Source organism: Mustela nivalis (assembly GCF_964662115.1).
Source record: "Mustela nivalis genome assembly, chromosome: 3".
Classification (NCBI taxonomy): domain Eukaryota; kingdom Metazoa; phylum Chordata; class Mammalia; order Carnivora; family Mustelidae; genus Mustela; species Mustela nivalis.
This window is the reverse complement of record NC_139022.1, coordinates 174,631,257-174,652,666: the sequence shown is the minus strand read 5'-3', so window position 1 is coordinate 174,652,666 and position 21,410 is coordinate 174,631,257. Positions and strand designations below refer to the sequence as shown.

The window sequence follows — 21,410 nt, the reverse complement described above, 5'->3', positions numbered from 1 at the left end:
GGCAGGCAGCAGGGTAAAGCCACCGTGAGTCTCCCAGCCAGCAACAGACGTGTGGAGAGGCGGCAAGTGGGGAGGGCAGGGCCGGCTGCGCGGTCTTCTGGGGGACGGGGAGAAGGAGCTCCCGGTGGGGGGGGGAGACATGCAGCATCCGGGATCGATTAAGAGCAGGTGTTTGCGTTAGGACGTAGCGACGGGCCTAGGCTGAGGGGGACCTCGGGTGTTTTCTTGGCGTCTGTCCTGCCGTTCCTCCGCGGAGCGCGTCCCTTCTGGGTGCACGTGCAGACTCCGGTGAGGCTGCTGCCGGCGGGAAGCCAGAGCTGGGACGGCCTCCTCCGCTTCCCTCTGCCTCGCAGTCCTTCTTTAGGGGTCCTGGAGAAGGGGCGGGGGTGCCCTTGGCCTGATAAAACCAGGATTTATCACCATTTTTTTTTTTAAGATAGAACCGACATGGGAAGCACACCTGATTGCATTTCAGAGAGAATATTCAGTGGGACTGAGGGCCAGACACTGTCTGTAAATGGTTGAGGAGCTGAGCACTTAGCAGCAGATATTTATTTATATTTATATATATATATATACACCGTGTTTCCTTTGGAGAAAAAAATGCATCCTCGGGACCAGAAATACATCTCCCAGCACTGTTTTCCTTTCTCGTGGCAAAAGGAATTTGTTGCCAACAGAGGTAGAGAAGTCTGTGCCACACAGGTCAGGAGTATGATAGATGACCCTCGAGACAGGAATGAAATAAGGCTTTGCTCCCCCCTCACCGCCACCCCCCCCCCCAGCAGCCGAGCCGTGGGCAAGGAGGAAGCAGATGACCTTTTTCCGCCCATCATTTCTGTTGATCGCCGGTGCTGTGAAATCAGTAGGTCTTCTCCATCAGCAACCCTTTTGCATTTATGATTTCAAAGCAACACCATAAAGCGGTATGAAAGCCGACAGTAGGCAGGGAAAGGAAATCACTACCCCTGGTTGTAAAGCTTTCTTATCATTTCTTATTAACCACAGAAGGGGAAGGGTTTTTTCACCAAGGTGGGGTCTTTGGCCACATCTGAAGATTTTCAGAGGCATGCCCTCCAGCTACTCGGACCGCTGTCCCCTAAGTTGTGATGGCAGGAGACGGACACAGGGTCTCCTGTCATGGGCCACACTGATGAAACATTCAGAGTCTGAGCACCAGAGGGTGCTGTGCAAGAAAGTGGACGCCCAGGGTCATCCGCCCACTCTGTGGCAAGAAGACCCTTAGTTTTTCTGGGACACGGGTGCCCTCCGGTCTTTACCTGGGCACCGTTAAATGCTGCCAGCGTGATTTCTGTGCCTTTTTTCCTAAGCCTGCTTCAAGCCCCATCCTGGCGAGGTTTCTGTTTAATTCAGCATAGCTTTTTAGACTTACCAGCCCTTCCTTTGAGAACACAATTTCCAGATTGACTGAGCCCTGCTGCCAAGTTGTGGCTTCACTATTTTGTAGCCCTCTTTAGCCCAGTGAGGCTGATCCAGACCTTGGACTCTCATTTTAAAAGAAGAGCAGCTCTTGTGTGTGTGTGTGTGTGTGTGTGTGTGTGTGTGTGCGCGCGCGCACGCACGTGCACATGCTGGGGGAAAGCTGCCTGTTCTGCTCAGGTCCCTGGGAAGAAACTAATTTTTCATCCAAAAAATGTTTCCTTTGAAAGTCATAGCCTCACTCCGGTCCCCTTGCAAAGCTCCTGTGGTTTTTAAGTGTTCTCTTTGGGATAAAGCAAAAAGGCTTTCCTTTTTTCCTTTTCTTTCTCATCTTTCTGCATGTACTGTTTCTTAGTTTTGTCTTGGGTAGAGTACACGTAAAGTAAGATCTGTCGCCTTGCAGTGGGCAGCTGAGTGGCTCCGAGACCATTCCCACTGCTGAGCACCCACCACGACGAGCCCCAGAAGCTTTTTATCATCCCAAACAGAAACTCCGGCCCGTGAACCACTAACTGCCCGCTGCCTGCTCGCCCAGGCCCTGGTACCCTCCATGCTCCGACCAGCCACGGGCCTGGTCTAGACCCCAGTGCACGGGGATTGCCGATGTGTGTGTTCCTGGGTCTGACTGATGTCCCAGGGCACGTTTTCCGCGTTCTTGTCTGGGATGCACAGTCCCTCCCCAACAGGGGAGCCCCTCCATTCACCCTCAAGTTTTCTGGCCGCAGGCAGGCAGCCCTCCCAAACATTTGTCTAGTATCAACGGCCGTCACCTTCTCGACCTCAGAAAGGGGGGCTGTGTGGGCAGAGACGTGAGGGCCGGGGCTGCCCGCCGTCACCCTCCACCCGTGGCCATGCGCGTGGCCCTTCCACACGGGTCTCCGCATGTGTTGCTGGTGTCTCGTGTTGATTCCAGCCCTGAAATCCCACCGCCTGTACGAGAGAGCCTTTACCTTAACCAGAGCTCACCGTCTGCCTTGTCTCAGGATCACTTTGCCTTCAAGTCAGGACCCCCCTCCCGCAGTCCTTACTCACGTGGTCACCCTCCCCGCTTCTGACCCTCGTGACCCCGCGCCGCCGAGCACTCACAGACACACACAAGTACTGACGCCTGTTACAGCCTCTGGCCCACACAATTCCTTACAATCAAAAAGTCCCTGCACCCAGTTGATGTTTGAAGCGAGACGACACTGCAAAAATCAAAATATCCGAAGGCTCTGATTTCTGGGTATTAAGCTGAATGTCCCCATGGAGGGTGTTGTCAACCTCAGAAGTGATCCCAACCAAGCCCTCCGCCCTGTGCTTTGTACATGTTTAATCTGATATTTAACAGAGGTGTTTGTGTTTTCGTTAATATCAGTCGTGTAGGCCTGGAATTCACTAGAAGCGTGGAGCACAACAATAAATAGTTATTTGCTTCTTTAATAGAAATTCCCAAAGCTTCAAACAGGAGAAGATGAAGCTATTAGCATAGGAAATACAGGCACCCGACTGCCCACATAATCCTGCTTACGGGGCAGAAAGAACATGGCCATTAATAATTTAGGCCGATCTGCTAACTCTTTAATCTCCTGTGCACTAATTCATTGAAAAACATTTTCTTTGCAGTTTTTCCTGAGTGACCCAGAGGAAGCAGTTCCTCCAACTGCCAATACATCCAACACAAGTCTTTCCGCCTTAAGTAATCAGGCAGCGATTCTGCGGGCACAAAATCTGTTTTTCCTCCCGGTAAGAAGATTTCGCTCGTTATTCTTGCTTTTGCTGCTGTCCTATAAGCGGTTCGCCCATTCTACGTGACGGCCTCCAGGTTCCGATCGGCTCTGGACTTCACTTTGTCCTCTTTGGGGTCCATAACCTGAGAAAGTCCTGTCCGGCTACAAACCTCCGGCCTTCGGTCAGAGCAGCCCTGGCCGGCGACACGAATGAGACGCCTGCAGACGGCCGGTGTCACAGGCAGGCTCTCCCCGGTGTCTCGCTGCTCTTCTCCCACGGCTGCGCGCGACACCGGGTGTCTCAGCCTTTCACGTTTGAGCATAAGTCACTGACGTTCTGGATTCACTGCGTAGAGGTTTTGCTCGTTGTCCCAGGGGGCGGGTGCCGGCTTCCTGACTGATGACGGGGGGACCCCATCGCGTATTTCCACCCCTCCTTTGGCTGCGGACACCGCGCACTGATCATATCCTCCAGGAATCCTTGCCGGCTGACTCCTCTCAACCGATGTCCAGAAGGGCCAAGATCACAATTTCAGAACTTACTATCATGTCAGTCTTTTAAGTGAAAAGGGTTGAATCAGTTATGTGCTATTTAGTAACTTTGTTTCATGAATCATTTATGTAAAAACAAAACAAAAAGCGCTGACCCCCTCCTGTTCTTCATGATCATCTAAAATAGCTGAGATCCTTCACATCTAGTTTCTGTCCCACGTTGTCAGTTCCCCAAGTGCTGGAAGAACCATTTGGGGATTGAAGTTGGTAATTTCAGTAAGTGTGTACACGGTAAAAATTCCTCACCAGTTTTTTAAACTCCACTAGCTATGGTGACAAAGATTTTCTGCCTCGTTCTTTCGCTGAGCTGTTCCCTTGTTATTTGGCTTTGATTCTTTTCCCCATCTGTCTTCAGTTCCCCAGGAAGCTCCCAGCTTGGTGCACAGAGCAGGGGTGTCTGGTGTGTTTCTGAGAAGGCTTCGGAGGCAAGCTGATCGCAGTCCCTAAGGCTGTCCTAAGCTCTGTCCCTTGTGCATGGGGTCCTGGTCCTCATTAAGGCACTATCATAAGCCTCCGTGAGTGTCAGACAGCATCCTTCTGTTTCAGCGATGTGAAAAGTGAGAGACAGGATGCATGGTAAAGGTTTATTGGCTGTGATCTCACTGTGGGCAACTGGGAGCCGCCTTCTGTGGAGAAAGGAACTGCGGTCCAGCCCTTCCTCCCTGAATGCGGGGCGCTGATTTGCACATGGGGGTACACAGGCCCACGGAGGGAGAGAGCATCCCAGGCAGCATTCACAGGGCATTTTCAAGGGTTTACAATGACTGTGCATTTTCATAAGAAAGGGGCGCATAACTGCCCCAAGCATTTTTTTTTAAGATTTTTATTTATGTATTTGACAGAGATCACAAGTAGGCAGAGAGACAGGCAGAGAGAGAGGGAAGCAGGTTCCCCGCTGAGCAGAGAGCCCGATGCGGGGCTCGATCCCAGAACCCTGGGATCATGACCTGAGCCAAAGGCAGAGGCTTTAACCCACTGAGCCACTCAGGCGCCCCCAAGCATTTTTTTAAAATATCGCTCCATCCATCCAGTGTTTTCGGATGGAACAGCCCACTGTGCTGGCATCAGTAAAAGCCGTAAGTTCATCTCTCTGAGTCTCATTGAGGTAAGTTCCTGTGACATCTTATTTTCAAAAGAAGCAAATCGTTAGAAGCCCAAGGTGGGGAAAAGTAACATTTACCCAATCTTAAAAGATTCTGAGAAAAAGCACAATAGACTATTGAACATCCAGGTCTGTCTTTGTACACAAGCCCCCGTTGTCCCGGTAGTGAGTCCTCAGAAAGAACGTTATGATGAGGTTTGCCGAGGAAGCCCCCCGTGCCCCAGTAGTGTCTGCACAGAAACTGCATTATTAACATGCTGGAAACTGGCTTCTGCCTCCAGAGATGGGCGGGAACATAGGAAAGCCCTTGTGGATGTGCACGACTTGGACATTATTTCTCTGCAAACCCCATCATGCGGGTCATCTGAGGCTGACAACGTGGTGGGATATGAAGTATACAGTGATAGGACTCAGGGCACATTGGGGACTCAGCCAGTGAAGCCTCTGCCTTCGGCTCAGGTCATGATCCCGGGTCCTGAGATCGAGCCCCACGTCAGGCTCCTGCTCTGCGGGGAGCCTGCTTCTCCCTCCCCCTGTTCTTGTGCTCTTGCTTGCTCTCTCTCCCTCTCAAATAAATAAATAAAGTCTTTAAAAAATAATAAAGTGATAGGACTCTTCGTAATGTTAATCTTTAAGAGCCACCAAAAAGCATAAAAATAGACATACTTTTTATCCTGCAATACTAATTTCAAAAATTAATCTCACAGGAGCAAACACTGAGCTACAAAGGTGTTCATCCAAGTGTTTATGTAACATCAAACCAAACAAGAAAGTAAAGGAAGCCAACAACCTAAAAGTTAGAATAAATTTAATTGTTTAAATAAATTCTACTATTTAGTTATACACAGCCATTACAAAAGATGTTACAAAATATTTAATGACATAAAAATATATAGTCACAGTCAACTATTGAGAAGCATCACTTAAAATCATAACAAAATAAGTTGCCAATTTTCTAAAATACTAATACCAGTAATAAATAGTGCGCACACACAAACACACACACACAAAAAGGCTAGAAAGATATACCCAAAATAATCAATAGTGGCTCAAGTTGGTTGTTGGAGATTATAGGAAATCCTTATTTTCATATATGTCCTTCATATATTCCCTAAATTGTTTTTTAAAGATTATATTTGAGAGAGACCGAGAATACACGTGCAGGAGCAGGGGAAGGGCAGGGGGGGCCCATAGGGGGCTCCGTGCGGGGCTCGATCCCAGGACCCCGAGATCATGACCTGAGCTGAAGGCAGAGGCTTCGCTGGCTGAGCCACCAGACATCCCTGTATATTCCCTGACTTTTAGCGTCAGATGTATCGTTCCTATAGAAGGAGGAAAGGTCGTTTTCGAATGCCCAACAAAGTCAGTCACAGAGGATTTTTGCCCTGTAGGCCGTTCGTACCATGTCGGACATCTGTATTACTTCACCTGAAAATCTGCCCTGGGAGGCGGCTGTTCGTGCAATCCTCGTTTTCCAGGGGAGAGCAGAGGCCAAAAGAGACTTAAGGAAATTACCCAGGAAAATAGTGGTGGTTTCTTTGGCATTAAAATGCAAGTTGACTTCATCGATCAGCTTTATCAAGCATGTTAATGACCATATTAACTAATGTTAATTTCGTTAAGATGAACTAATAGTAACAACTGATTTTCGTAATGAAATATTACTTTTAATTAAATGTTAATTTTATTTTATTTTTATTTTTTTTTATAAACATATATTTTTATCCCCAGGGGTACAGGTCTGTGAATCGCCAGGTTTACACACTTCACAGCACTCACCAAAGCACATACCCTCCCCAATGTCCATAACCCACCCCCCTTCTCCCAACCCCCCTCCCCCCAGCAACCCTCAGTTTGTTTTGTGAGATTAAGAGTAAAGCAATCTACCCATTTAATGCAATTCCTATCAAAGTACCGTCCATCTTTTTCAAAGAAATGGAACAAATAATCCTAAAATTTATATGGAACCAGAAAAGACCTCGAATAGCCAAAAGGATATTAAATGTTAATTTTAAGTGTTAATAAATAACACAGTCATTAACTAATACATCGATTATATCAGAATTATATAGAAATAGCGCAGTAGTCCTTCCACCCTACGGGAGTCTGTCTGGGAGCCTGCCCTCGGGACTCTTGCCCACCTGAGCGCCCCGTGGCAGGTGCCTTGTCAGCGCAGACGCTGATCTTCAGAACCCTGGCCTGCCTTCCTTCTCAGCTGTCCCCCTCGTCCACCTGTCCCTCTGTCTGCAGGCTGCACGCCTACTTGAATCTGGTCCCAGGCCACCTTGTGCATGGCCTCCAACTGTTCCAGAAAGCTATTTAATAAGGATGGACTAAACGCTACTTCCCATTAATGTATATATTCTAGGAAGTGTTCCTGAAATGTGAAAACGTTTGTAAAGTCTAAGACTGAATTTTAAAAGGTGAAACCATAGGCATGTTTGCGTAGGTGTTGGTACCTATATCATGGCGGGTGGGAAGGGAAACCTCTACAGCCCTCGTCCCCCGGCTGCCGGCCCTCACGCGCGGACACACACGGCGCCTCCCAATCCTGCTCCTTCCATTAGGCTGCCCTTGTCGGTAATGTGCATTTCTATGGTTTTCAGCGTTATTTTCGTAGCAGCATCCTGTCGGAAACGGAGCCTCCCCGCCACCCCCCACCAGCCCCCAAGGCAATTTCATGGCTTTTAGGGAGCAGTTCTAGAATGCTCCAGATTACTCCCTGGGAGACCTCCAGGTTACAAACCAGGGCCCTCAGACTCCTCCTGGGGAAGGGCTTGTTTTCATTTTGTTTCTTTGTTTCTTTCTTTCTTTCTTTTTTTTTTTTTTATCTCCAATCTGTCACGGAATGATACTTTTGAGAAATATAACAGTGAGTTAGCAGAAAAATGAACTAAAAAAAGACATGAGGAGTAGAGGCCTGTATCAGGGGATCCAGTGGGGACGAGCCTCCTTGTCAGGCTGCTGCGCCTGTTCCCTGCCCCAGGGGACCTCCCCAGGTGCTCTGGTCGCCCCCAGGCCTGGTGCGTGTCCTGTCGTAAACCCCCACGCCTGCCGTCTGAGGTGGCTCCTTAACCATTTAGCAAAGGTAACAGTGGCTGAAATCCGTGGCAATAAGGACTGGCTTCAGAGCACAGACCCCCCCCCCGCCTCCTGCTGTGGGGGAGACTGAGGCCCCGTTGCTGCCTGCTCTCACGGTGTCTTCATTCCGCCTTCCCTCTCGGCCAGCCCTGTCTTCCCCTCCTGTCCTCCTGCTCGTCCCTGTTGCAGGGTGAGTGCTGTCAGCCCTGGGGAGAACTGGCCTCCGGGAGGTAATTCTGGTCGAAGAAAGGAGGCTGAGAACCCTCAGGGCCCCTTGCAGTGCAGTCACCGGTAACCCGGTCTTACTGCGGAAGCTTCACCCCTGAAAGGGTGACCCGTTGCCGGGTGACCAGGAGGATTGCTGGTCTCACTGACATGAAGGTCCCCGTCCCCGCGAGTGCGGGGTGTGTGCTGACACAGAGCGCGCCTCTCACAGAGAAGGAAGGGCCTGGTCTCACCCAGGCGGCTCACCCCTCGCCTTGCTTTCTTCCCCAGACCAGGATGGACGCGCTGATAGCAGTAGCCTCCCAGACGGCTCACTGCGGGTGGCCTTAGCCAGGGAAATAAAAGAGCGCAGGTGACAAAAATAAGCAGCTGGCGCATGGTTTACTCCATATAACGGCACGAAAATTGAGTGCCTTACAAGCCGGGCTTTCTTTTAAAGACCGGGTTTATCAAGCATCCGTTGGGTCTATGCTTTATTGAAATTATTAGACTTTATTGCGTGTGGCTTCCCTTCTGGAATGCTGACAGCAGCTACCCCTCATCCACAGAAACTGGTGCAGCAGAGAAAGGCTTCCTGCGACGGGCGACCTTTCATTGAGCAAGTCCCTCCTGGCGGGCAGGGCTCTGGGCCCCACGCGCTGCTCACTCTGTTCCGTGACTTAAAAGGAGGATATTCTTCCCCTAGTGTCACAGCTGAAGACACCGTGTCACAGCCAGGTTAGGTCCCTGGCCCACAGAATCCCCACGAATGAGCGAGCCAAGCGAGGATGGCTCAGGGCCGTCCCTTCTCGACGATGTCCGCTGTGGTCAAGAGTGAGTCGCGGCTTCCCAGGGCCACACAGGATGGAGTGCGCTTTCCTCCTCCCGCCCGGTTCTTCCCACTTCCTGGGGTGCCTGTCTGCTTCCAGGGAATCCGTGGCTCACCCTGCCCAAAGCCTTGTTAGTTTGTGAAATCCTTCCCGGTGTAGACCCACCGTTTCTCATGTAATAAAACGCCTGGGCTTGCTTGTGGCTTTAACTGAACTACCTGTAATGACTCCGACCTCTCAGGACATGAAGAATTGCGAGGCGAGAAGAGATTCTGTGGTCTATGACTTTTTAAATCTATAAATGGGTACAGAGTCGTATTTTCATTTTCGAGAAGTAAAGGACGTCTGCTTGTAAGGACACGCCTTCACATATAGATGGTTAAAAATTGTTTCCGGGCGGCAGTCTGCACAATTACTGCACACGCTACACTGGGTCAGCGAGACACGGAATGAGTAGTTCTTCCTAAGGCAGAAGTTTTGGGGCATTTTCCGCTGGGTCAGAAAACAGAAAAGGGCATCTGCTTTCACAGCCGTTTTCATCAGCTGCCCGAGTGAACTTGGTGGTAACCCCCAGTTACTGCTCACTGAAGCCTTTCTCAGCAGAGACCCGGAGTAACCCCCCGATCTCTCTCCCTGTTCCAGTACTTCATCTACAGCTGCATCCTGGGACTGATTTCCTGCTCGGTCTTCCTGAGGGTCAACTACGAGCTGAAGATGTTGATCATGATGGTGGCGTTGGTGGCCTACAACATCATCCTTCTGCACACTCACGCCCACGTCCTGGACGACTACAGCCAGGTCTTATTCGAGAGGTAACCTGCGTCCTCTTCCTTCTTCTTGGTTCTTTCCTTGGACGTTGAGAACGTGAGTGTGTGTTGAGTCAACACCTACGAGCAACACCCTTGTGATCGGTCATCATTGCGTGCGGGTTTCGATAAAACTGTGGTGCGGGGAGCTGGTGTATGTCTTCGTTCTAGATTACGTAGAGTTGGTTTCATCATGTACATGTAGGGGATAGGAAGTGGTTTAGAGAGGTGATTTGTGTTGATAAGTATAACGTTGGGTTTCTCTTCCTCGGCATTGTTCATACTTCGGACTGAATGAGTTCCTGTTGTGTTGGCCGATGGAGGGCCATCCTAGGCATTATACGATGTGTAGCAGATCCCTGTCCCTACCTCTTGACACCAACACAACCACTCCCCAAGTCATGACAACAAAGAATGTCTCCAGACACTGCCAGGTGTGCCCCCTGGGGCCAAGTGCCCACCTACCCCCCAGCTCAAAACAAATGAATCAACATACACGAAAATACCAGAAAAGTAAGTGGATATAGTCACAAGTTACAGCATTGAACTTCTTTTGGGAGATTTCCTAAACAACCCTTGTGTGGAGGGAGTCTTATCAACTGGAAACTCTCTCTCCTATGAAGAGACTGACTCGGGTGAGAAGATCCAACTGTGATCACAGCCAGCCCTGGGGACAGGAACACTGGAGGAAGGGTCCTCAAGCCTTTCCTCGGCTTTATAAAAGGTTTCTTGTCATCAAATTACTTCCACAAGCTTACAGTGAATATTTATCCTCTGCTTGGAAAAAAATGCAATCCTTATGATGTTCTCCATCTCACATCTTGATAGCAAAATGTTTTATATCATGCACTAGGTTTATTTCTGGACCCACCACCCTTCGGGGGTTTTCTATGAGCATGTTGCATAAGCCTCCATAAAGTATCTGTATTTCTTTTAACATAAAATAAATGCCTTAAATATTTCCCTAGATGTGTGGCTCCAAACAGATGGCTTGTGTTCCCCACGCACGGCCACTTACTTTTCCACTGGAGGTTCAGGGTCAAGTACAGTGAAAACCTCACTGTGTGCATGTTCCGTGCCAGTAACAGCACTTTCAGAAACACCACAGCAGCACATTCTCCTCACATAATTTAATTTCCATCATCCTCCACACCGGGAAGCCCTAATAATCTGTAATCAAGCTGAGAGGAGTGGAGTTGCATAATGGTATTAAGGAAAGTTTATGATTCCATAGAAGGATGAGAATGAAATCAGGAGTTAATTTCCCAGCGAATTCTCCAGTTCACCCAGCAAAGACGCTTTACTGTTTCTCTGCTGTACCCAAAGAACTGTATCCAGTCCCTCCGTAAATGTCGTGTTACTGATTTTTATGCACAGCGACGATGCTGCTGAATTTCCCTTTATTGAATTTGAAGCCCCTGACTATGCTACACATCCAAAGAAAAAGAGGAAATTCGATCAGCGAGTTTCTGGTGGAGAGAGAATGACTTCTGGGGACCTGAGACAGACACACGCTCTCTGTTTAGAACTGAGCAGCAGCAGAGTCATTCCTTGGTTGAAGAAGAAAAGGGGTGTTAACTTTCAGAGTCCTTTCATTTCCTCCAAGATCTTTTGTGAGTCTTCTCCTAGTTTTGTCTTTCTAAGAAACTTACAGCTCGAGAGGGCTGACCCGAGAGGCCTCGGGGACCTGCCTTCACTCCCACAGAAGCCAGCATCCTGCCAGGAGGAGGAGTGCACCTGTCTCCCCAGCCGCCTCCTCTCAGCAAGGTCCTGGCATTTCCACACCCGCTTCCTATGTGAGCTGCCACAGGACCCCCAGGGTGAAGAAGCATTCCTCCACCGAACGATGACCGTTACCGGCAGAGAAACAGAACACCTTGAAATTAACACATCTTCTCAAAGTCCGTTGAATACCCAAATGAGAGACTCTTCGGGGCAGGAGTTTGCACCTCCCTCCTGATTTCTCCAGCCTCAGTGTGTGTCTGATGGAACTCTGGAACTCAATGTCAATGTCAGGATATTTTTCCCACCAAACACCTGCGAAGGCTTTCCCCATCCTTTGCCCCGTGTCGATGCTGACACAACTCTTTCTGCTAGGATCCTTAGAAAAACGAAAGCCCCTTGATTTGGGGAAGTGCCTTGAGATGGGACATTCCTAAATCCCACAGCCAGAGGCCCCCTTCAGGGAGGGGCTCCCAGGAGCGCCAAGCAGCATATCGCTTCCTGACTGAGCTCATCTGTGTCACTGAGGATGAGCTTGGTCCTGTCTCTTTTCGGACTTATTTCTGGTCTTTGCATCCTTGCCCTCCGTTTCTACTCCTAGCTTCCTGGTTCTTATCCTGGTCTTCTTTCTGGAGTGTGCGCTTGGCTGCAGCAGTGAGTATCCTTGGTGCCCACCATGGCCTCTGGACTGGCACCCATGTCGGCCCCAGGCACCACCAGCCAATCTACCTCAAGTTTCTGCTGAGGACCTAGCAGCCTTCTCGCCCTGCAGAGACAGAGAATGTCCCCCCAGTGGATGGCCTGGGCTGCGTTGTCTGCCGTCTCCTTTTCTACGATGCGATACTAGATAGTCTCGAATTGAGGACAGAGCGGGTCTAAACCAGGTACCACTCTGATACCCACAGGGTCTGTAACCACGCCTGCCATCCAGGAAGTAAGGAGCTGTTCGATAAACATCTGTTGGATACATGACTGAGAGCAGGTGCACTCCCAAATAGTCAGAAGGGCCCCAGTACTGGCTGTAACGAAGTCTCACGTCATCTTCTTCCCTGAAGGCAGAAGCTCATTGACGATGTGTCTTTCCAGGGACAGCTGGAAAGCATCCACTTTGTTTGTAGTCTTGTAGTTCAAGGGCGAGGTCCGAGAGGGCGTCTCTGCTCATGAGGCAGTGCCAGGCCATCTTCTGAATACACAGTTGGATGGTGGTGTTTTCCTATATGGGAGTTCACCGTGACCTATGTTTCAGGGACCTTTCAGAACCAACCGCACATGACATTGATCATGGACTGGCCAGCAGGACAGAACAACCCAACACGGCAGTTTGTTTGTTTGTTTAAAAATTTTTATTTATTTATTTGACAGAGATCACAAGTAGGCAGAGAGGCAGGCAGAGAGAGATGGAGAAGCAGGCTCCCTGCCAAGCAGAGAGCCCGATGCGGGGCTCGATCCCAGGATCCTGGGATCATGACCTGAGCCAAAGGCAGAGGCTCTAACCCACTGAGCCAACCAGGCGCCCCAGGGCAGTTTTTGCCAACAGGATTAACAAAGAAAACAGGAGAAGTATGCACTAGAAAAACTCCAGATCAATGAATTCAGAAAAAAGCATCAAGGATACTCTAACAGATTGACGAATATGGAAAGCATACTAAGGGAGATCAAAAGACTGCTTTGAGAAGCTGTGCCATAAAGCATTCATTAAATGGAGGCCAGTGATGCCCCCATACCTATCACCACCTGTGTTTATGAGATTCCGGTTCAGTCTTCATGGTGAAGGATGCTCCGAGGTTTCTGGTGTTTAGAAGGTCCAGAACAAGCTATTCCTTCCTTCTTTGGCATTTATAACATCCTCCATCTTTCTGTGAGTACAGGATGCTTTACTGAACCATTTAATAGCCATTCTGGTTCCAACCTATGCCACTATCTCCCAAAGCCCTCAGCCAATATGGCCCTGGAGCCCCAGTGCCCTTCCCAGTGACGGTGATGATCGTGAGTGTTGCTATTGCTGGAAGCTGGTTGTGTTTCAAAGACACTGTCCCTTCCCATGTCAGAGGCTTGCCACAGAGTCCGCAAGACGCTGTCGGATCCTTCCTGTGAGTTTTTACCTTACAGAACTAAAAAGTCTCAAGGGATGCGTGTTACGTTTCACATGGACCCAGAATGATGCTAACTCACCTGGGTGTGGGAAACGTGCCTTTGCTTTGGAGGAGGTGTGGGGGTGGGAGGGCTCGAGCAGAGGGGCTGACAAGGGGCCCAGTGGGCTCACCAGCAGTGTCTAAGCACTTTGTGGAAGAAGACAAGTCCTCCACAGACAGCATATAACTGAGGCGTGTCCGTGAGCCGCAACACCCAGGGCCCAGCCTCGTCGGGAGCTCTGGAGGGTCGCTGGTGGAAATGTCTGTGTGATTCTAACTGCCTTAAAGCTCCGGGTCAACAACGGTGATGGAGACGCTCAAATATGCATCACTGCGAGCCGGGAAGGACGCAGCTCCATCGTGCCCCCTCTGTTTCTCCTGCGTCTCATTCAAGACACAGAATTCGAGATTTCGCGACACATTTCCACAGCGCCCTGGCTTGGGATCCGCCAGTGAGATGCTCACTGAGAGTCCGGCGGAAGAACTGCAGAGTGAATCGGGACGAGCGGACAGGGGAGCCTCGTGTGTCTGCCGCTGGGAGCGGGGGGTCCTGGAGGTATCCCAAAGCACCCAAAATGCCTCTAGAGTCTCCTCTTTTTAAGTTAAAGGACAGAGCAGGTACCACTCTGATACCCACAGGGTCTGTAACCACACCTGCCATCCAGGAAGTAAGGAGGTGTTTCAAATTGACATTCTAACCCATCGTGTATCCGAGTTAATGTTGAAAAGTTTTGCAATTACTTTCAGACCCAATACCTCAGCTTCCTTGTCCTTCCCGATTCCTGCTCCCCGGACCGGCTCCAGCAAGTAAGGCACACACGCTTCTGGGGGGCTGACCCCCTCCAGCCGCCGCCTGGGAGGTCGGAGAAGGAGGAGGGTCGTCCACGCTGCCAAATTAACAAAAAAGCCAGTCATCCCAGGGCTACTCAAGTTCCACCAAGCTTTCTTTTTTTTCTATAAAAAAGCAACCATTAGTGAGCTACTTGGTAATTTCAACTCAGAATTCTGCTGTGAGAATTCTATTCGGGTTTTAGGCTGTGTGGTTTGGTTTAGTTTGGTTTTAGGATGAGGGGAGACAGGAGATTTCACAGCGCCTGTGCCCGTGGACTGTGCAGAACACATACGTCTTATCCTTACCTCCTCCATCTCCAAGGCCAAAGCCATGCCCAGCCCTGCTCCTTACTGCATCCGAGACCAGTTGTTTCCCACCTGAAATCACCTCTGCAGAACGAAACCATGACCATACTCACAGGTATGTAACTACAGCCTTAGCAGAGGCCAGCACTACCGCCCAGCCCCAGCCTTGTCTTCTCTCCGGACCCGCAGCTGCCTGCAGAGCTCATTGCTCAGGGTGAGCTTGCCCCTCCTTGTGCTCGTCTGTTCCAGCCCAGCATGTCTTGCTTCGCCATTATGAAGGATGCTCTGTGAAAGCACGAGGCTCTGGGCCGTCTGTCCTTGGGTGACATCGGACCACCCTCTCTGGAAGACTGCGTAGGATTCTGATTCTGATGGATCTCTGTCCAGCCAGGAAAGGAAAGGGTGTCTAGGAAGGAAGCCCCTCATGTTTCAAACCAACATGATTATTTGTCTACTCATTCATTTGCTTTTATGACACACTTCTGTTGAGCACCCTTTATATGCCTTGCCTGAGGGCTGGAGCCAGAGTACAGCATGGCATGAAGAAAGTGTAGTCTTTGTTGTCAAGAAGATCACAGGGGTGCTTGGTGGCTCCATCAGTTAAGCATCTGACTCTTGATTTCAGCTCAAGTGACAATTTCAGGGTCGAGAGATGGAACCCCTGCATCAGGCTCCGTGCTGGGTGTGGAGTCTGCTGATTCTCCCTCTGCCCTTCCCCCACTCATGCACACTCTCTCTCTCTCATGTAAGTAAATCTTTAAAAACAAAAAGAAGAAGAGGAGGAGGAGGAAGATCACAGAAAGTCTCCATAAGAAAATCGGGTTTCCACAGGCGGCCCACAGATGTGTCAGCATGTCGTGCATACGCTCATCTTGCACACCTAGGACAGGATGAGCCTGTGGGCCTGGCGTGTGTTAGGGAGCCCAGAGCTGACTGATGCTGGGAAGAGCTTCGAGATCTCTGGGGATTCGGAAGCACAGGAAGGAAGTGACTTCACCATCATGAGAGAATGTGATGTTTCTCGTGTCTTTGCTGCAACCCCTCCCCACTGCCAGCGCCAACCTTAGTCACAGTTGTTTGGCATCTGTCCGGGGACAAAAGTGCTGCTGCAGGAGCTGGGGGATCCAGCAGCTTATGCCGCAGGGCCCGAGAGGCATCTCCTGCACTCAAGGGTCAGATAATGGGCCTGCGGGCTCTCGGCTGTGGGCCCTACAGCAGCTGTGAACCAGTGCTATCCCCTCTCGGCTGTGGTCCAGGAGCCCCTAGAAAACACTTGGGCAGTGACCCACAGACAGAGCCTTGGAAAGCTGTGGTGCAAGTCCAGGTTTCCAGAGCAGGGGTTCCAGCACATTGTTTGATCACACTACAGTGGGTAAGAGGAACGGCTTGACTCTCCCACACCCCCATTTCCCCAGGAGGGCACAGCTGAGGCCCAAGGGAGATCTCCCATGCAAACAAGCAGCCATGAAGGACGCTGCCAGAGGGACTCCCCTTTGGCTTCATCCACAGTGCTGAGTCCTGAGCTGCGTGACGGGGGCAAGGAGCGGCTAGCCAGGAGCAGGTAGGGACTCAGGGACCCGGATCCTAACTGCATCATGGCCTCCTTTGAGAAGCCCGCCCAGGAGACTCTAGGAACACCTCGCCCACGGATCCCCGCACCTCCCGCACCCCGACCCCGTGGCCGGCTCCCTGCCCACGCTCCCACGCTTTGGCAGATGGCTGGTGAGCACACACAGAAAGCCGGCTCAAATCTTGGGCCAGGGAGAGACAGACCACAGACTTTAGCAAGTTTTGTTTGGGAAAACAAAAGGAGGCTGTCAGTACTCTGCCTGGTGCCCTGCCCGATGGAGAGGAGGTGTGAAAATGTAAGAACTCTGCCACAAGATTTCGTTTACAGTAGCAACAAAAACCATATGATACCTAAGAATAAACCTAACCAAAGAGGTAAAGGATCTATACTCTGGAAACTACAGAACACTCATGAAAGAAATTGAAGAAGACACAAAAAGATGGAAGACCATTCCATGCTCATGGATCAGAAGGATAAACATTGTTAAAATGTCTATACTGCCTAGAGCAATTTACACTTTCAGTGCCATTCCTATTAAAATACCAGTGGCATTTTTCAAAGAGCTAGAACAAGAGCTAGAACCAGAAAGACCCTGAATTGCCAAGGGAATGATAAAAAAGAAAAACAGAGCTGGAGGCATCACAGTGTCTGACCTCAGGCTATATTACAAAGCTGTGATCACCAAGACAGCATGGTATTGTTACTAAAACAGACACATAGACCAGTGGAACAGAATAGAGATCCCAGATATGGACCCTCAACTCTATGGTCAACTAATCTTTGACAAAGCAGGAAAAATACCCAATGAAAAAAGACAAGCCTCTTCAATAAGTGGTGCTGGGAAAATTGGATACCTACCTACAAAAAAATGAAACTTGACCATTCCCTTACACCGTACACAAAGGCAAACTCCAAATGGATGAAAGACGTCCATGTGAGGCAGGAATCTATCAGAATCCTAGAGGAGAACAGAGGCAGGAACCTCTTCGACATCAGCCACAGCAACTTCTTTCAAGACATGTCCCCAAAGGCAAAAGAAACAAAAGCAAAAATGAACTTTTGGGACTTCATCAAGATCAAAAGCTTCTGCACAGCAAAGGAAACAGTCAACAAAACAAAGCGGCAACCCACGGAATGGGAGAAGATATTCACAAATGGCAGTACAAAGGGCTGATTCCAGGATCTACAAAGAACTCCTCAAACTCTACACACACGAAACAGATAATCATGTCAAAAAATGGGCGGAAGACATGAACAGACACTTCTCTAATGAAGACATACAAATGGCTATCAGATACATGAGAAATTGTTCGACATCGCTTGGCATCAGGGAAATACAAATCAAAACCTCAATGAGAAACCACCTCACACCAGTCAGAATGGCTAAAATTAACAAGTCAGGAAAGGACAGATGCTGGTGGGGATGCGGAGAAAAGGGAACCCTCCTACACTGTTGGTGGGAATGCAAGCTGGTGCAACCGCTCTGGAAAACAGTATGGAGGTTCCTCAAGAACTTAAAAATAGAACTACCCTGTGACCCTGCAATTGCATTACTAGATATTTACCGCAAAGGTACAGATGCATGGAATGTTACTCAGCCATCAGAAAGGCCATTTGCATTGACATGGACAGGACTGGAGGGATTATGCTGAGTGAAGTAAATCAAGCAGAGAAAGACAATTATCATATGGTTCCACTCGTATGTGGAACATAAGGAATAACACGGAGGACCACAGGGGAAGGGAGGGAAATCTGAAGGGGAGAAATCAGAGAGGGAGACGAGCCATGAGAGACTACGGACCCTGGGAAACAAATTAAGAGTTTCAAAGGGGAGGGGTAACAGGGTGACGGGTATTAAGGAGGGCACGTGTTGTGATGAGCGTGGGGTGTTATGCGTAACGAATGAGTCATTGAACACTACATGAAACATTCAACATCAAAAACTACCGATGTACTGTACAGTGCATAATGGAACATAATTAAAAAGAAAGAAAAGAAACGAAGTCCACCACAAGAGGGAGCAAGAGGCATAGAGCAGGGGGTACGGCCAACCCAGGCAGCTTGCGGGCACTTCCTTCCCAGACTCAATTAACTCGAAGGTGTAACTGCTCTGTCAAGTTGAAGAAAGCAATGAAAAACTTCAAGGAACACAAAACCTAAAAAAGAAGGGAACAGAGGAGCTGAAGAACAGCCAGGGAACTATTAATAACAGGGCATTCGTAAGTCCTCGCCAATCAGTGTTACTCTCAATGGAAGTAGAATTCTCTACCCAAAAGGCAAGATGGACTGGATGGATAAAAACAAACAAGAAAACAGCAGGTGTTGGCGAGGATGTGGAGAAAGGGGAAGCCTCTCACACTGTTGGTGGGAATGCAAGCTGGTGCAGCCAGTCTGGAACATGTATGGAAGGTGTCTCAAATAGAATTCCCAATGGATGAAAGACCTAAATGTGAGACAGGAAACCATCAGTATCCTAGAGGAGAACACAGGTAGCAACCTCTCTAACCTTGGCTGCAGCAACTTCTTACCGGACACATCTCCGGAGAGAAGGGAAACAAAAGCAAATATGAACCATCAGGACCCCATCAAGATGAAAAGCTTCTGCACAGCAAAACAAAACAACCAGCAAAACTAAAAGGCCGTCTACAGATTGGGAGAAGATATTTACAAATGATATACCTGAAAAAGGTTAGTATCCAAAATCTATAAAGAATTTATCTAACTCAACACCCAAAAACCAAATAATCCCATTAAGAAATGGGCAAAAGGCATGAGTAGACATTTCTCCAAAGAAACATGCAGATGGTCAACAGACCCATGAAAAGACGCTCAACATCATTCATCATCAGGGAAATAGAAATTAAAAACAGTGATGAAATACCACTTCACACCCATCAGAATGGGTAAAATTAACAATTGAGGAAACAACAGATATTGACGAGGATGCAGAGTAAGGGGAAACCTCTTGCCTTTTTGATGGGAACACAAGCCAGTGCAGCCACTCTGGAGAACAGCACGAAGGTTCCTCAAAAAGTTAAAAATAGAGCTACCCTAGGACCCAGCAATTGTACTACAAAAATAGAGATTCAAAGGGGTACGTGCCCCCTGATATTTATGGTAGCACTACCAACAATAGCCAAATTATGGAAAGATCCCAAAGGTCCATCAACTGTTGAATGGATAAAGAAGTTGTGTATGTGTGTGTGTGTGTGTGTGTGTGTGTGGATACACACACATATATATATTTGTATTTATATTTATACACACACATATATATGTGTATGTGTGTGTGTATATATATATATATGCACAATGAAATATTACTCAGCCATAAAAAGGAAATTGCCACTTACAACAACATGAGTGGAGCTAGAGTGTATAATGCTAAGTGAAATAAGTCAGTTCAGAGAAAGACAAATACCATATGATTTCACTCCTATGTGGAACTTAAGAAACAAAACAGGTGAGTATAGAGAAAGGGAAGGAAAAATAAAATAAGATAAAATCAGAGTGGTAGGCAAACCATGAGAGACTCTGAACTGAGGGTTTCTGGAGGGAGGTGGGCAGGAGTGGGCTTCATGTGTGATGGGGATTAAGGGCACTTGCCGTGATGAGCACTGGGCGTGGTATGGAAGTGAGGAATCACCGAATTCTACTCCTGAAACCAGTATGACGCTGTATGTTAACTAACTGGAATTTAAACAAAAACTTGAAACAAACAAACAAACAAAAGAGTTACCATATAATAGTGAGTTTCTTTAGGAACTTCTTAAAAATAAGAGAGGCCTATTTCATCTAGGAAAACATAGATTTTAAATAGTAAGATCGTGTTTGTGTTTCCATGCCTGGACTGCTTTCTCTCCTGAGAATAAAAAATGTCATCTGTTACCACGACTGAATCATTTGCCTTTAGGTTAGAGACTGATCCACTGGGCAATTCCTCCATATTACTCATCTAATTTTTTAGGTTTCTTTGATCTTTTATACTCTCAAAACTTGAGGGCCAGAATGATTGCTCCCTTAGCAGCCTCGGGATGAGGACCCACTGTAAACTCGTGTGTGGCTGCAGGCTTGTTTGGGCATCTGAGTCTCCAGAGCCCAATTTTGAGGTATGAAAGAAAGCATATTCAGTCACATTTTGGCTAGAACTGTCACTGAATTAGAGACTTTCCCAGTTAGTGCTGTGTCCCCTACTTCATCACTCAGAGATGGCACAACCAGACAAGCAGAAAGTCCAGGATGGATGTCAACCTTAAAACCTAAGAGAGAGAAGGAGGCCTCACACCCTACTAGCTGCCATTTTTATCTGAATAACCAACACGATTCTTATAGATTGAATTGTCTCTCCCAAAAGAAGACACGGTGAAGTCCTAACCCCCTACCTCACAGTGTGGCCTTACTTGGAATAGGGTAGTTGCAGATGGATTTGTTTGAGAGTAAGTCCTACTACTGTAGGGGGGGGGGCCCTAACCCAACAGGGCCAATATTCTCATAAAAAGATGGCCGTGTTGAGAGAATGCCCTTTGATGATGGAGGCAGAGACTGAGATGAAGTTGTGGCAAGCCAAAGACACCATGGATTGGGGGCCAACCACCAGAAGCCATAACGAAGCAAGGAAGGATGTCCCCCCAAGTTTCAGAGGGAGCACTGTCCTGCCAGCGCCTTGATGTCAGACATCTGGCTTCCAGAACTGTGAAATGATAAACTTCCGTTGTTTTGAGCCACCCAGCTTGTAGTACCTTGTTTCAAAAGTTCTAGAAACCAACTGTGATCATCAACACAATTGCCTCGTCTAAATCCTGGGATATTTTTCCCACGGAATCTGGATGCTCTGTCTACACAGCACACTCCCCTTCCTCCCTGCATCTTCCACAAGTGCACAAGGAGCAGGTAACCCAGGAATGCATCTGTGGATGGACAGATTTCTCTTTCAGACTGCAGGAGCCGTCTGGCACTCGCCCATGCACGGCCCGCACAGGAGAGAAGGGCTCCTACAGGAACCAGCCATCCTTTTTGGCTGGATGAATAAGAGAAGGTTTTGAAAAACCTAAATGCCATCCATGAACGGGCAGCACGACCCTTCTTCGTTGAGACAGCAGGTCAGGAGGGGAAAAGGTATTTGTGT

The 21,410-nt window shown here is 48.7% G+C and overlaps 1 protein-coding gene across 1 annotated transcript in view; it reads left to right on the top strand.

Annotated features, from left to right (window-relative positions):
- ADCY2 (adenylate cyclase 2) overlaps positions 1–21,410 on the top strand; it is a 406,568-nt gene that overhangs the window by 344,010 nt on the left and 41,148 nt on the right. Inside the window, exons 17-18 of the mRNA XM_082723386.1 lie at positions 3,046–3,165; positions 9,561–9,730. Coding sequence (XP_082579512.1) covers positions 3,046–3,165; positions 9,561–9,730 — 290 coding nt within the window. The remainder of the gene's footprint in view (positions 1–3,045; positions 3,166–9,560; positions 9,731–21,410) is intronic.